At 43.7% G+C, this 14,751-nt stretch overlaps 1 protein-coding gene and 1 pseudogene across 1 annotated transcript; both read left to right on the forward strand.

The window, feature by feature from the left end:
• Nucleotides 1-2,249: 2,249 nt before the first annotated feature.
• Wfdc18 (WAP four-disulfide core domain 18) lies at nt 2,250-4,404 on the forward strand. The gene is made up of 3 exons (NM_133537.2): nt 2,250-2,337; nt 2,955-3,103; nt 4,202-4,404. Exons 1-2 carry the CDS (start codon nt 2,256-2,258, stop codon nt 3,101-3,103), a joined length of 231 nt encoding a protein of 76 aa, NP_598221.2. The 5' UTR covers nt 2,250-2,255; the 3' UTR covers nt 4,202-4,404.
• A 2,864-nt stretch (nt 4,405-7,268) lies between these two features.
• On the forward strand, nt 7,269-8,141 carry Anos1-ps1 (anosmin 1, pseudogene 1; annotated as a pseudogene).
• The last annotated feature ends 6,610 nt before the right edge of the window (nt 8,142-14,751 follow it).

The following is a 14,751-nucleotide window of genomic DNA, read 5'->3' on the forward strand; positions in this document are numbered from 1 at the left end:
TCTCAACATCTGCACCAGGTGGTTTGGAACTTCTTACAACTTCATCTCCAGAGACATCTGACGCCTCTGACCGACTCAGAATCCTGCATGCTGTGTGCACATGCCCTACTTCAAAGACACATACACATTAATTAAAATATTTTTTAAAATATTTAAGAAGCATCAGTTACAACAACACTTCTTGCCTACATTGGGAGTTAAAATTAACTGAAATACAACCATGAATTTTGAGCCATTCCCATTCTTTGAGGTCAGCAATTGGCATTTGCAAGGTGCTTTTGGTCTTTCCCCTTTTTTGACTGCTGGTTCTCCCAGCATTGTTGGGTTTATGGTGGATCACTCCAAAGACTCAGTGAAGAAAAGGCAAGCCCTTCCTGTGCGGGGAGAACCACGCCAGCAAATAGCGAACTTCCATTATCTTTAGTGGATCACCCCCAACTTCACTGGAAAGTTAGGTGCCCCATGTCTGTCTCTGACACAGCTCTGCTCCTGGTCCTCTCATGGTTTACTTTGTTACTTGATGACCTATGTCTCCCTCCATGCCATTCCCTTGTCTGTCTTTCTTCTCCTTCACCCATCTGGACTTGCCATGCATCTGTTCTCCAGTTCCCTACGAAGGCCTGGTCTGACTCTGCTTCTGCAGTTACCCTCACCATGGGAGATTTGTTTTCACACTGGTGACATGAAGTGGCCTCATTTGAAGCCACCACAGTTTCTCCAGCTTCTCTCCTACACCCGGTTTGTTATCTCAATCAAGATTCTTCTTACATTTCTCTGTTTCTCTGTTTCTCAGGACTCTGAAACCTCTAGAATTCTGCTGTGGACGGTTAGCCTTTTGCAGTCTTTCCTGTAACACAGGTTTATAGGGATATATAAGGATATAGATAAGATGTATTTATTGTGTGTTATATGGTATGTGATCTGAGAGTTAATATTGATGATTAAAGTTGGAATAAATGAACCTCTGTTTGCCTGGGCTAGGACTACCAAGGAAAGCAGAACTGTCTGGCCAGTTGCTCCTATTACAAATACTGTGTTTTAAGCCAAATGGTGGTGGTGCACTCCTTTAACTTCAGCAGTGGGAACCAGAGGCAGGAGCTTCTCTGAGTTTGAGGCCACCCTGGTCTACAGGGCAAATTCCAGGACAGTCAGGGCTATACAGAGAAACCTTGGCACAAAAGCAAAAACAAACAAAAAAATAAAACAACAAAAGAAACAAACAAAAACGCCACTGCTCTTTATTGTGATTTTTATATATATATCATATAAATTATAACATTACAAAAATAAAAATAAATCTGCCTGTGTTTCTGACAAAGCATGCACACAACAAAGCAGGCATGTTACTCACACCCTAGAATGTCTCCTCAATCTGAAGGAAGGACAGGAACATGGAGCAACACATGTAAAAAGGAAAAAGCCCTCAACCCACGAGAAGAAGCCTACAGAGAGAGGACCCTGCAGAGCCAGCCACATGGTGTCTGGGACATTCCCACAGCTCTTGGACTGTCCAGCTACAGCTCTGTCTCTGAGAGTGTACAGTCTGGAGGGCAGAAGAGGCAGACTGCTCAGGGACAACGGACACTGCATGTTGTCCTCAGGCTCCCATCCCTCCACTGCTCACATATGCAGCCTTCTGTATAAAGACCTGACTTACAGGAAAGCACCAGACAAGAACAACCACCCTTCATTGGGGAGCCTACCTACTTACTTTCAATTGACCCTAACTAGTAGTAAGTCATTAAGTATACTTTTTTTCCAGGAGTGACTTCGTTGCCTATATCTGCAAAAGGAAGGGCCCACCACACTGTTTTGGAATCTCATCTATAGAGCTCTAGAGACACAGCCCCATCTCTCCCAGAAGAATCTACATCCTTATGTAACTGGGTGTTCAGGAAGCCCCAGATCAGCCCTGACAACACTCACTGGGCATCTCTGCTCCAGCTCTCACTCTGATATGCTGAGTGAGAAATATTTCTTTTCTTCATCATTCATACAAGGGTAAGGTTGTGGTGTAACAAGTCACACGGTACTGAAATGTGTCTGTGACTCTTTTATTGTTATCTTTTGCATCTACCAAAGAACTATTAGAGAGAAGTTATGAAACAGAAAAAGGAGCCAGGTAATGGGCAGGCACTTTCTGGAAAGCTCTTGTTTTCACAGATTTCCCCATTGACTGCCTCCTCCCACACCCATAGTTCTAGCTTTACTAAGGCTATAAATTATTTTGTGTGTTCAGCCCAGCCAGAGCCAACATGAAGACAGCCTCAGTCTTGCTTCTGGTGGCTTTGATCGCCGTGGGAATGAACATTACCTATGCTCTGTTTTCTCCCACAAGTAAGTGTATTAAGGGCATCTGAGTTGAAGAGAGAGGGGAATCTTCAAAGCTCCTACCACCTTAGGATGCGCTATTACAGGTAAAACCATCTGGCCTCTGCTTGGCTCAAATTCACTCCCTTTGGCCTATAAGGGTGATCACTCTGCATTCCTTATGTTTCTTAGAGAAAGAGACTGGAAAGGAGTCTGAGAGAAGCTGGCATACAGATCAGGGCAGTTACTCTCATTTGGAGAAGTGCCTTGCATTTTGGACTTGTGGGAATACTCACTCAGAGATGAACCATGGGTCTGGTGTAATGAGAGGTGTGGCTGTTATTAGAGATTTTATGGCATCTTCTGAGTGGTAAAGGTGGGCTGTGATGGTGGAAGGTTCTTTCTTCTGAGACTGTATAGGTTGTACAGAGAGAGAGAACACTCTTCCAAGGGACAGAGTCAGCAGAGGGCTTAAGAGCAAGACTGGAGCTGGTGAGGCAGAGGGAAGAGCCCTGGGGTGTAAAGGAGGATATAAAGGAAGCTGGTATCCTGCACTATGTGATTAACATTCTGATCTCTAGCATCGATTCTCAACCTTGTTTTCTGTCTGCTTCAGGCTGCATAAACACCATTGTTTATTTCAGAATTAGAAAAACCTGGAAAGTGTCCCAAGAATCCCCCAAGAAGTATTGGCACTTGTGTTGAATTATGCTCAGGAGATCAATCGTGCCCCAACATACAGAAGTGCTGTTCCAATGGCTGTGGTCATGTTTGCAAATCTCCTGTCTTTTAAGTGAGTAGATTCCTGTGTTTTACTTTTTTTATTGTTGGAATAGACACCATGACCAAGACAACTTATAGAAGAAAGTTTATTGGGGGCTCACAGGTTCAGAGAGTGAGTCCATGACCCTGGTGGTTGGGAGCATGGTAGAAGGCAGGTAGGCACAGCAGGGGAGCATTGATTGACTGCAGACTTATATTTTGAGAAGCAATCTTGAGGAGAAGAGTTAGTTAACTGGGAAGGATATGGGCCTCTGAAACCTCCTAGCCTGTCCCCTGAGATATAATTCCTCAAAAAAATCCAAATCTCCCAATGTATTTCCCCAATTTCCAAAAACTGTGAGCAGATTTTCAAATGCATAAGACTAGAAGGGCTATTATCATCTATACTACAACATTTTGTTAAGCTATGTTCATCCAGGGGACTTCCCTTGGACAGTCCCACATTACTTTGTTCACTGGCTGCACACAAGATGCTGGATGTGTGCAAAAGAAAGGAACTGGAAAAAGATGTAAGAAGGACACCAGGTTAGGTGATCTGTGTCCTCTCCACTGCAAAGACAGTTGCACCATGACATAAGCCACCACAACTTAGATCCACATGGTCATAAACTAGGATATCTCACTCTTCTCTTCCTCAGCCAAAGAGCTTTGACTCTCTCAGGAAAACAAGTGCTCCTGGGAGGGGGAAGACAAGAAATTAATGGGAACATTCATTTATTGGATGCCTTGTATGTCACACAGGCATGTACTAGATAGGAGATTCAAAGGTCAATGAAACTAGACTGCAGAAACAGTCTGTGTGTCAGCATGAGCTCTGCACCAGCTTCTAGGAAGTTCTAACAGACATCTTTGCCTGGGAAGATGTCAGAGTGGAGATCAAACTAAGAGAAGCTTAAGTTAGGACACGCAAAGCCAACCATACAAGGGAGTCATCATCAGATGATGGGGAAAGTGGGGGCCTTAGTTGAAGTTGGGGGATTTATTGTTCCAGATAAATGTAGAGGTTCTAAAACAAGTCCACATCCAATTAGCAATGAGCAGACAATAAGGGCTGAACAACTAGAGGTTTCTACGCTGAGGAAACAGCATGATCAAATCTGTATTGTAGGTTACTAACAGCGATGTGGAATATGGATTTGATCTTCATAAGCACGACTGATGGCCAGCCCCAGAAGATTTCTTCTGAATCCCTAGAGCCCATGCTTGGCTCCTCCCTTGTCCTAGAATTGCATCCTTGGAAAAGGAAGATCTATACTGTGATGACAGCTTCCTAATGTGTTTGTGTCCACAAATAAACTCTCCTTAGCATTCTTCTTGTTGTACAGTTCTTATTTTCACATCCTTTTGACTGTTCTGATTAACAGATCTATCCCTGCAGCCTCCCATGAACACTGAACCCTCGGCATCCCAACGGTCCCAGGACAGGTCCTCCTGGGTTTTTCCTCTCCCCTCTGCCTTGCTCAGATGTAGCAACAAGGCAATGGACATGTGAATATGTTCCAGGGGAGGGGATATTCTTGAGCATAAGTCTTCTAAAGCCAAATGACCAAAACGACCTGAGCATGTCTATCTCATAAAGCAGACCTGCTGGAGCTGCATTTATTTAATGAATGATGATACAGGAGAAGCAGGCAGGGCTCAGAAATTCCCTATTGTAAAACAATTCAACATCCTGCAGCAGTCAGTGGATATCTAACTCCTGAGGCACAGGGATGACCTTGGGGTTTTGGGTTCCTCTTAGCATGAGTTAAGAGGCTATGGAGCTGGTTCAGAGGTTAATAGTACATACTGCTCTTCTACAGAACTTCAGTGCAGTTCCAAGAGTCCACATGAGGTGGCTCAGAACTTCCTATGACTCCAGGTCCAGATGGGATCAATCACCTCTGACCTCCTCGGCCTCCTGCATTCAGTGCAGGTATACCAACCCATCTTACAACACATAAACATAATTTAAAATAATATTTAAAATCTTTGAGAAGGGTGTATTTAAAAACCCCACTTCCTGTCTGTTGGAAGTTAGAACTCAACTGAAATGCCACCAGGAATTTTGGGTTCATTCTTATCCTACAAAAGCAATATTGGGACCTGTGAGATGCTTTTCCTCATCCCCTGGCCTTATTGGTTGGGGTACAAGCCATGTTCAGGTTTGATTGGTGCTTCTCTCCTCATTGTTGGGGTTCAGAAAGGATCACTGCAAAGGATCGGTGATGAAAAGGCAAACCCTCCTGTTCAGAGGAGAATCTCACCAGGAAACAGTGGGCCTCCATGATCTTTACTAGATGCCCCAACTTCATCTGCCAATGTTAAATGTCTCATGCCTGTCTCTATCACAGAAGTGCTCCTGTGCCTTTCATGGCTTACTCTGTGAATTGATGACCTTTGTCCTCTTGGGTGTAACTCTCTTGTCTGTCTGATGTTCACCCATTTGGACCCGCCATCCATCTCCATCCAGGCCTGGTCCTGCTCTTTGCTTTCGAAGCTAAATTCAACTCTATAGCTTTGCTTTCAAGTAAGTGACATGAAGTGGCCTCACTTGGAGCCCCCATCTCATCAATCTAGATTATACTTGCATTTCTGTTTCTCTACTTCTCAGGACTTCTGAAACTTCTCGAATGCTTCTGTGGCCTATTAACCCTTTACAGCCCTTTTTGTAACACACACACACACACACACACACACACACACACACACACAGATAGAGAGACACATTTATAGTATGTTATATAATATGTGATCCAATAGTCAACAGTAATAATTAGGGTTGAAATAGAAAAACCTGTTTGCTTGACCAAAGTTTCCAAAGAAAGCAAAATTCTCTGACCTGTTGCTACCATACAATTGCTGTGTGTTAAGCCAATTGTTAGTTGTGTACACCTTTCATTTCGGAGCTCGTGAGATGCAGGCCAGTGGATCTCTAACCTTGAGGCCAGTCTAGTCTACAAAGCTAGTTCCAGAAGAGCCAGGGCTACACAGAGAAACCCTGTCACAACAGCCAAAAACAAACAACAAAAGCAAAGCAAAGAAAACAAGCAAACAAATAAAACTTACAATACTGCTGTATATTGTGAGTTCACAGTTATCCCCAAACATGACATTACAAACAAATACAAGGGATTGGGGTTTTTTAGGGGGTGGTTGGGTTTTGATTTGGGGTCTTTGGGGTTTTTTGTTTTGTTTTTGGCCAATGTTTTGAGATGACATTCACACGACAGAAGGGGAACGTAGTTACAGACACACAGGAACGTCTCCTCAAAATGAAGGAAGGACTGGACACACATGGAACAAAGCGAGACCAAAGAGACTCCCCTCAAACCCTGAGAAGGAACTACACAGAGAGAAGACACTCCAAAGACAGCTGCATGGCATGTGAGACATCCCGCAGTTCTTGGACCGTCCAAGTACAGCTTTGTCTCTGAATCTATAGTCTGGAAGCAAAAGAGGCAGGCTCTCTGCTGGGGACAAGGGACACGCTGCATGTTGTCCTAGGGCTCCCATCCCTCCACTGCTCACATATGCAGCCTTCTGTATAAAGACCTGACTTACAGGAAAGCATTGGTCAAAGGCAACCACCCATCATCAGGGAGCCTACCTCTTGTTTTTCAACTGACCCTGCCAGTTTAAAGTCTCTGAGTATCCGTCTCTTCTCGGAGTGATGACATTGCCTATTCTGTAGGAAAGAGGACCCAGATTTCTCAGTGTTTAGGAATTTCATCTAACAGATCCAAAGACAGAAGCCCCATCTCTCCCAGAAGCATGCCACATCCTTATGGAACTGGGTGTTCAAGAAGCCACAGGTGGACCCTGACTCCCCACTGAGAGTCCCTGCTTAAGCTCATACTCTGAGATGCTGATAACCATAGAAATAAATATTTCCTTGTATGAGTATAAGGTCATCATTCATACAAGAGCCAAGCTGTGATGTAAGGAGGAACACAGTGCTAAACTGTGTTCTTGACTTTTTCCTGATTATCATTTGATCCAACCAAGGAACAATGCTCTAATTGTAACTAGAGACACATCAGATATGAAATATAAAAAGAACCAAGTTCTCAGCATGCACCACTGGAGAGCTCTCCTTTTTATATGTCCTGATTGGCTGCCTCCTCCCATGCCCACAGGTCTACCTTTACTCAGGTTACAAATTGCTTTCTGAGTTCAGGCCAGTCAGCACCAACATGAAGCCTGCCACAATCTTTGTTCTGATAGCTTTGATTTCCATGAATATGAATATTGCCTGATCTCAGTCGAATTCCAAAAGTAAGTGTGTTAAGGGGATCCAAGCTGAAGGCAGAGAGAGCTCAAACCCAGTAGAGCTAGAACAGGGGAAAGCCATGTACACACTGCTTGAATCAAACTTGCTCCCTTTGGTCTATAATAGTGATCACTCTGCATTTCTTGGAGAGAGAGAGAGAGAGAGAGAGAGAGAGAGAGAGAGAGAGAGAGAGGAAGAGGAAGAGGGAGGAAAATTATTTGACAGATGCTGGGATAGAGAGCAGGGCAGCTCCCCTGGTTTGGAGATGTGCCTTGCATTTGGGATTCGTGAAAGCACTTGCTCAGTGATGAGCTATGGGTCTGGAGTGATGAGAGAGGTGTGGCTCTCATTAGAGATTTTATGGAATCTTCTAAGGTGTAAAGAAGGAGCTGTTGATGGCAGAAGGTGCTTCTACTAAGACTGCATAGACTGTGGAGGGGGAAGAACACTCTCCCAAGGGCCAGAATCAACAGAAGAGCTTAGGAGCAAGACTGGTGGAGCTGAGGGAAGAGCCCTGGGGTGGACTGGACGATATGAAATGAGCCAGTCACCTACGGGTGATGAGCTTTTAGTCCTCTAGCATCAATACTCAACCTCGTCTTTCTGACTGCTTCAGGCTGCATAAACACACTTGTATGTTTCAGCATTAGCAAAACCTGGAGCTTGTCCTAAGGTGCCCACACAGAGTATCGCAACTTGTGATGAGCGATGCTCAGGAGATGATGAAGTGTGCCCTGGCAAAATGAAGTGCTGTAGCAATGGCTCTGGTCATTCCTGCAGACCTCCTGTCTTTTAAGTGAGTATAGTCCAATTTCTTGCTTTTCTAGTGTTGTTCTAGGACATCATGACCAAAGCAACTTATGAAAGAAAGTTTATCGGGTGCTTACAGGTTCAGAGAGTGAAAACTCATGGCGGGGAGCATGGCAGCAGGCAGGTAGGCATGGCACTGAAGCCTTGCCTGCAGGCTTACATCTTGAGAAGCAATCCTGAGGAAGAGAGTGAGCTAGCGGGGAAGGATATGGGCCTCCAAAACCTTCTAGCCTGTCCCCTGAGATACAACTCCTCCAACAAATGCATACCTCCCAGTATCTTTCCCTAAAGTTCCAAAACCTGTGAACTGATCATTCAAATACGTAAGGCTACATGGGTCATTATCATCTATACTACAACATCCTGTCAAGGTCCAAGGAACTGAGTCCCTTTCCAGGGGACTTTGCTTGGACAGTCCCATGTTGCCCTGTCCACTGACTGTGCACAAGAGTCTGGATGTGTCCAAGAGAAAGAGCTGAAAGAAGATAGAAGGAGGGCACCAGGTGTGTCCTCTCCACTGCAAAGACAGTGCCACTGTGACTAACGTGACACAAGCCACCATGATAACCCCACATAGTCATAAACTGGATATCTCATTCTTTTCCACCCCTGCAAAAGAGGTTTGACTCTCACAAGGGCTCCTGGGAGGGGGAAGACAACGAAGTTAATGGGAACATTCATTTACTGGAGGCCTTATATGTCAGGCAGGCATGTGGTAGAGTGGAGATTCAAGGGTCAATGGAACTAGACTGCAGAAACAGTCTGTGTGTCAGCATGAGCTCTGCACCAGTCTAGTAAGTTCTCACAGTGGTGACTACCTTTACCAGGGAAGATGTCAGAGTGGAGATCAACTAGAAGAAGCTTAAGTTAGGATACCCAACACTCACCAGACAAGGGAGGCAGGATCAAATAGTGGGAGAAATGTGGTCCTTCTTGAGAACTCAAGACATGATTAAAACAGAAAGCTCCAGTGTCTGGGTTGGGCACTCTACAACAAGCCCACATCTAATCAGCAGTGAGCTAACCAGCAGAGAGTGAGGGCTGAACCACCAGAGGTTTGTAAACAGAGGGAAAGTCCTGATCAAATCTGTATTGTAGATGTTTATGGCCCTGCGGAAGATGGAGCTTTATAAGCATGACTGGAGCCCAGCCCCAGAAGATTTCTTCTGAATCCACAGATCCCAGGCTTGGCTTCTCCCTAGACCTAGAATTGCATCCTTGGAAGAGGAAGATCGACAGTGTGGTGACAACTTCCTAATGTGTCTGTGTCCAAAATAAACATACCTTAGCTTTCTTTTTGCTGAAGAGTTCTTATTTGTGCATCATATTGACTATTTTATTTATGAGAACCATCCCTGTATCCTCCAGAGAATCCATGAACACAGACAGAGCCCTTAGGATCTCAGCACATTGAAGACAAGGTCTTCCTAAGTAATCTCTAAGTTCCTACAGACAAGACAGAGGACATGAGAATATTTTCTGATATATATATGCATCAGATACCCCTATACATGATTGTGAGCCACCATGTGGTTGCTGGGATCGAACTCATGACTTCTAGAAGAGCAGGCAGCACTCCTAACTGCTGCTCCATCTCACCAGCCCTTCTGGAGGCATTCTTGAACATAAGTCTCATCAAGCAATCAGAATGAACTGAGCATGTCTCAGAGAGCAGGCCTGCTGGAGCTGCATTACTTCACTGGTTTATGACACAGAAGGAGCAGGAAGGGCTCAGTAACTCTATATTCTAAGGCAAGACAACATTCTGAAGGGTTGGATAACTAATTCAGGAATGTGACCGTGACCTTTGGGTCCTTCTTAGCATGAGGTAAGAGTCTGAGGAACTGGGTCTGTGGTTAATACTTCAAGTTCCTCTTCCAGACCACCTGAGTTCAGTTCTTGGCATCCATAAAATGGCTCAGAACTTCCCTTAACTCCAGCTCCAGGAGGATCTGATACCTGTAACCTCCTGAGTTACCTGCCCTCGTGCGAACCTATTCCGTCCCCAACACAATACACATAAGTCAAAATAATGTTTAAACTTTTAAAGAAGCATGAATTAGAAACAGCAGTTCCTATACATGGGAGCTAGAACTTAACTAAGATATCTTTAGGAATTTGGGAACAGTTCCTATGCCTTCAAGCTCAGCACTGATGTCTGGGGTGCTTAGGCCTTCCCCCTGACCTTACTGGATGTCATGAAAGCCATGTCAAGGTTTCATTGTTTAGGGTTTATGGAGGAATTTTTGCAAAAGATCAGTGATTTTTTTAAAAAAGCAACCTTATTTTTTCCAGGGGAGAAAAATCTCGCCAGGAAACATTTAGTGTCTGCCATCTTCCCTAGATCCCTCGACTTTACTGAAGTTCGGTGTTCTCTGTCTGACTCTATCAGAACACTTGTCCTATGCCTCACGTGGCTTACCTAATGACTAGGCCCATTTCCTCAAGAAGCCTTGTTATATGAATCAGAGACATAGAACAAACATTCTAGAGGGAACTAACATCAGGATTCAGACAGCATCAGGACAACCCACAACACCATGGGAAGCAACAGAAGACAGATCTCTTTGAGTTCAAAGCCAGGCTGGTCTACAGAGTAAGTTCTAGGTCAGACAAGACCACACAGAGAAGCCCTGTCTTAAAAAAACAAACAAAAACCAAAAAAACCTAAATAAATATACATAAATACATATATAAACAAATACATAAAGATAGTAAATAATTAGTTCGTAAGAAAGCTAAACAAATAGTGCTAGCTGTTTTACTGTATTCTCATTTATTTACTTATTTATTTATTTATTTATTTATTTATTTATTTATTTATTTATTTATTTGTTGCTATTTCCTTTCCCATTGTTAGTTCTCAGTAATAGTTGTTAGGACTTTAATTTTCTCATAACAGCATGCATGCGGCTCTGTGTAACCCAATGTCCCTTTGCCCCAGTGGACTCAGGAGAGAATGGGTAGCATTCAATCTGCTCATATTCTCATCCTGCTGTTAGGAGTTATCATCTCACACTGGTGAGTTCGTCCCTGTCCTTCTCCTAACATGAATTTCTTGAGCATCTCTAAAGATGGTCCAAGAACATGGCCAGCTCAGGTCATTCCAATATGGCCTCACAGTGGCATCTGCTCACTGACTAGCAATCTGTGGCTTGAGCCTATGACTTTCTTTCCAGATGCTCTCATACATGCAAGACTCTCTAAGGACCACAATGGCACTCATTCTCATCAAGCCTCTCTCTGCTTGTCACTAGGAAGAAAGGGCTTAAGAGAGACAATATTACTGTCTTCAAGAAAGTTCAAAAACCCTGGGGCGGGTTGGGGATTTAGCTCAGTGGTAGAGCGTTTGCCTAGCAAGCGCGAGGCCCTGGGTTCGGTCCCCCGCTCCGAAAAATAGAAAAAAAAAAAAAAACCCTGGGGCTAGAGAACAGTGAACTGCTTCCTGAAGCTCTCTTTTGTCCATCTCTAACCTGGACGCTGTACTTTTCCCACAGCCTTGCCCAGTTCATGCAAATATAGCAGTCAGGTGGCTCTGCCAAGTACCCTGTGGACTTGAGTGAGTTCAGAGCAAAAGCAAACACACTCCCCCTGAAAGAAAAGGGAAAGCCTTAAAGATGAGCAGAGCCCAGCAATATTACCTTGCTGCAAAGAGGGAGGAGACAGATCAGGAGGAGTCTGCACCATGGATTAAGTCTGTGAGGCCATGGAATAAAACAGCAACAGCAACAGCAACAACAACAACAGCAACAACAGCAACAAACCCTGGAAGTAAGTTTTCCCTCAACACTGTAAAAGATGGAAAGTTCTGGAACTCAAGCTGCCACTTAATTCTCTGCCCAGAACCCTGTAAGCTCCGGACCAATACTATTCCCAGCCCAAGCATCAAGCCATGTAATTGGAAACTATGAATGCCCAACAGGGAATTTTGATATGTTATAAATTATAGACACAATCAAAATTAGCTGAGTCAGTTTGAAGACACTTGACTCTGTCAAAAACCTGTGGATGGAGTTGGGGGAGGAAGAGTATAAGAGACTTCTTCATATTGTCTTCAGGGAACTTTCCTATAAATCTGAAAAATATTATAAGTAAAAACTTTCCACAAGCATAGCTATGAGGGGCAGGTATTTCCTGGGTACTCCTTAGCGGTAAAAAAGCCAGATCCCATGAGCTATCACTTGGGTTATGTAGTTACACATGTAAGAGTTGAGTCTAGCCTCTTGTACTTTGATCTTGGGTACCCCCATCAAGTTGAATGTATTACCTAAAGTTCAAACTTCTTACTAAATAGGCTTGTGGCTCGGTGGTAGTGCACTTACCTACAATGCACAAGGCCCTGGGTTCAAGCCCTGGGAAGGCGAGGAGTCACTGTTTCTCCCTTAGGAGCCAGTTAAGTGGAAATCCTAAGAATGTTAAATGTTATCCAGTCTATCACAACATACACTTCTAATGTTGAAGATGCCACACACCTAGGTCTTAAGGCACTGAGAAAGTGGCTGAATTTCAGGTAGAAGCTTCCTTTCACTACCTTTCAAAGAACTGGAAGGTGCTATACAATCTGTTGGGAAAGAAAAGTCACCAATAGTCCTATCTGTCTTGGACCCCATGAGCTACAGTAGTGACCTGCTTGGCAAATATGCCCCCTAGTACAACAAGAGCATAACTGTCATGGTGACAACCAACAAGCTTTCTGATTGGATCTGAGGCCCACACCTCAGTTTCTGGAGGAAACTCGTGTCTGGTACTGTAAATCTGGTCAAGTTCACAGGGCCGAGGTGTTATAAGCCCTAGTGAGTTTCTACAAAAGCATAAAGGCCAAATAAATTATCTAATAAGAACAAATGAAATTACATAATTAAAACAACCAAAGTAACAATATCTAACACTGCAGAAGATATTTTTAAATGCAGACACTATGTTTGATATTTGATAATTAAAATGTGCTTGTACATTAATTGAAATTCTGCGTCCAGTGAGAGGCTTGTTGCCAATTGTGATGACCCGAGTTTAATCCCTGAAGCACACGCAGTGGAATGTGAAAACTAACTTTGCCAGTTGTCCTTGACCTCCACATACACACAGTGAGATCCCCACATCCATAAACAGAATGCACACAACTGTCTGTAACTACAGCTCAAGTGTGGCTAACACCCTGTTCTGGTCTTGAAAAGCATCAACACACACATGTGCACACACACATACATACACACATAAACAAAAATCAATCCTTTAAAATAATTTGGTTGACTCAATCAAATGCAACATCTCTAAATTCAAGATAAAACAAGCACACACAGAGAGAGAGAGAGAGAAAGAGAGAGAGAGAGAGAGAGAGAGAGAGAGAGAGAGAGAGAGAGAGACCAACCCTTGGTGATAAAGAATGATTTGTTGGGTTGGGGATTTAGCTCAGTGGTAGAGCGCTTGCCTCGCAAGCGCAAGGCCCTGGGTTCGGTCCCCAGCTCAGAAAAATAGAAAAGAAAAAAAAAAAAGAATGATTTGTTGTATATCTGCTATCAGCCTTTTTTTTTTTTTTTTTTTTTTTTTTGCAAATGAACCTTCAGAGTTTGTGTTTCTAAGTTCGGAATATTTGTGCTGTGTCAGCTCACAAACTGTGGATGAAAGCATACTCTGGGCAGGCTCCTGTTCCATCACATGCTGATGAGTGTCTTAGGAGTTCTCTGTTCTCCTATCATCCTGTTTAGGAAACCTGGGAGATCCCCCACGATCATGCTCACATTTCCTAGAAGAACTCATAGAACTCAGTAAAGCCTTGTCTCCAATGCCTATGGCTTTTCAGCTACAATCAGTGATCCCTAAACACTGGCAAAGAGAAGTGCCTAGGCAAAGGGCCAGAAGGCTCAAGACACAGAGAGCCCAGTTGTCCTTGCCCTGTAGAGTCACAAGGGCACTTTTTGCTTTTCCCAGTGGCAGGGTGTGGTGACGCTCATGAAGTATTGCCAGCCAAGGAAGTTCATCCACAAGACTCCATTCTCAGCAAGAAGGGAGGTCTGCCTATCCCTTAGAATCACCCGGAAGTTTTTAAAGAACTCCGGTGCCAGTTCTCTTGAGTCACAGTCATAAAATCCGACTCTTTGGGCGTCTCCAGCTATGTGATGTGCTTAATGAAGCACAATTCACATCATTGCAAATATTAGTGTGTGTTTACAACTTGCAGGAGCTGCCAGCACTACCTGATACGGAACAATTCCATAACTCAAAAACAAACAAAAAAAACAAACAAAAAAACCTCCAACAATGTTTAGGAAGACATAAATATTCTTTTTCTTCCTTTGCCCCTGGGAAACAACTGCATTGCCATATTGAAGCATTTTCCTACTCTGGACATTTCACATAACAGAATCAGATAATATCTAGTCTTTTAAGTCTGGCGTTTCCCAATGTTTTCATAGTTCATCTGCGTCCACCACACCTACCAAAACTCCACTCTTTGTAGAGGACAAATGACGCCCATTATATGTTTGTGCCATGCGAAGTCTGCTCAGTCATTGGTTGGTGGGCACTTGGGCTGCTTCCACCTTGTAGATTTTTAGAAAATACTCTCACCAGTGTTCGTTCAGCAAATTTTGTCTGAA

Source organism: Rattus norvegicus, chromosome 10 (assembly GCF_036323735.1).
Source record: "Rattus norvegicus strain BN/NHsdMcwi chromosome 10, GRCr8, whole genome shotgun sequence".
Classification (NCBI taxonomy): domain Eukaryota; kingdom Metazoa; phylum Chordata; class Mammalia; order Rodentia; family Muridae; genus Rattus; species Rattus norvegicus.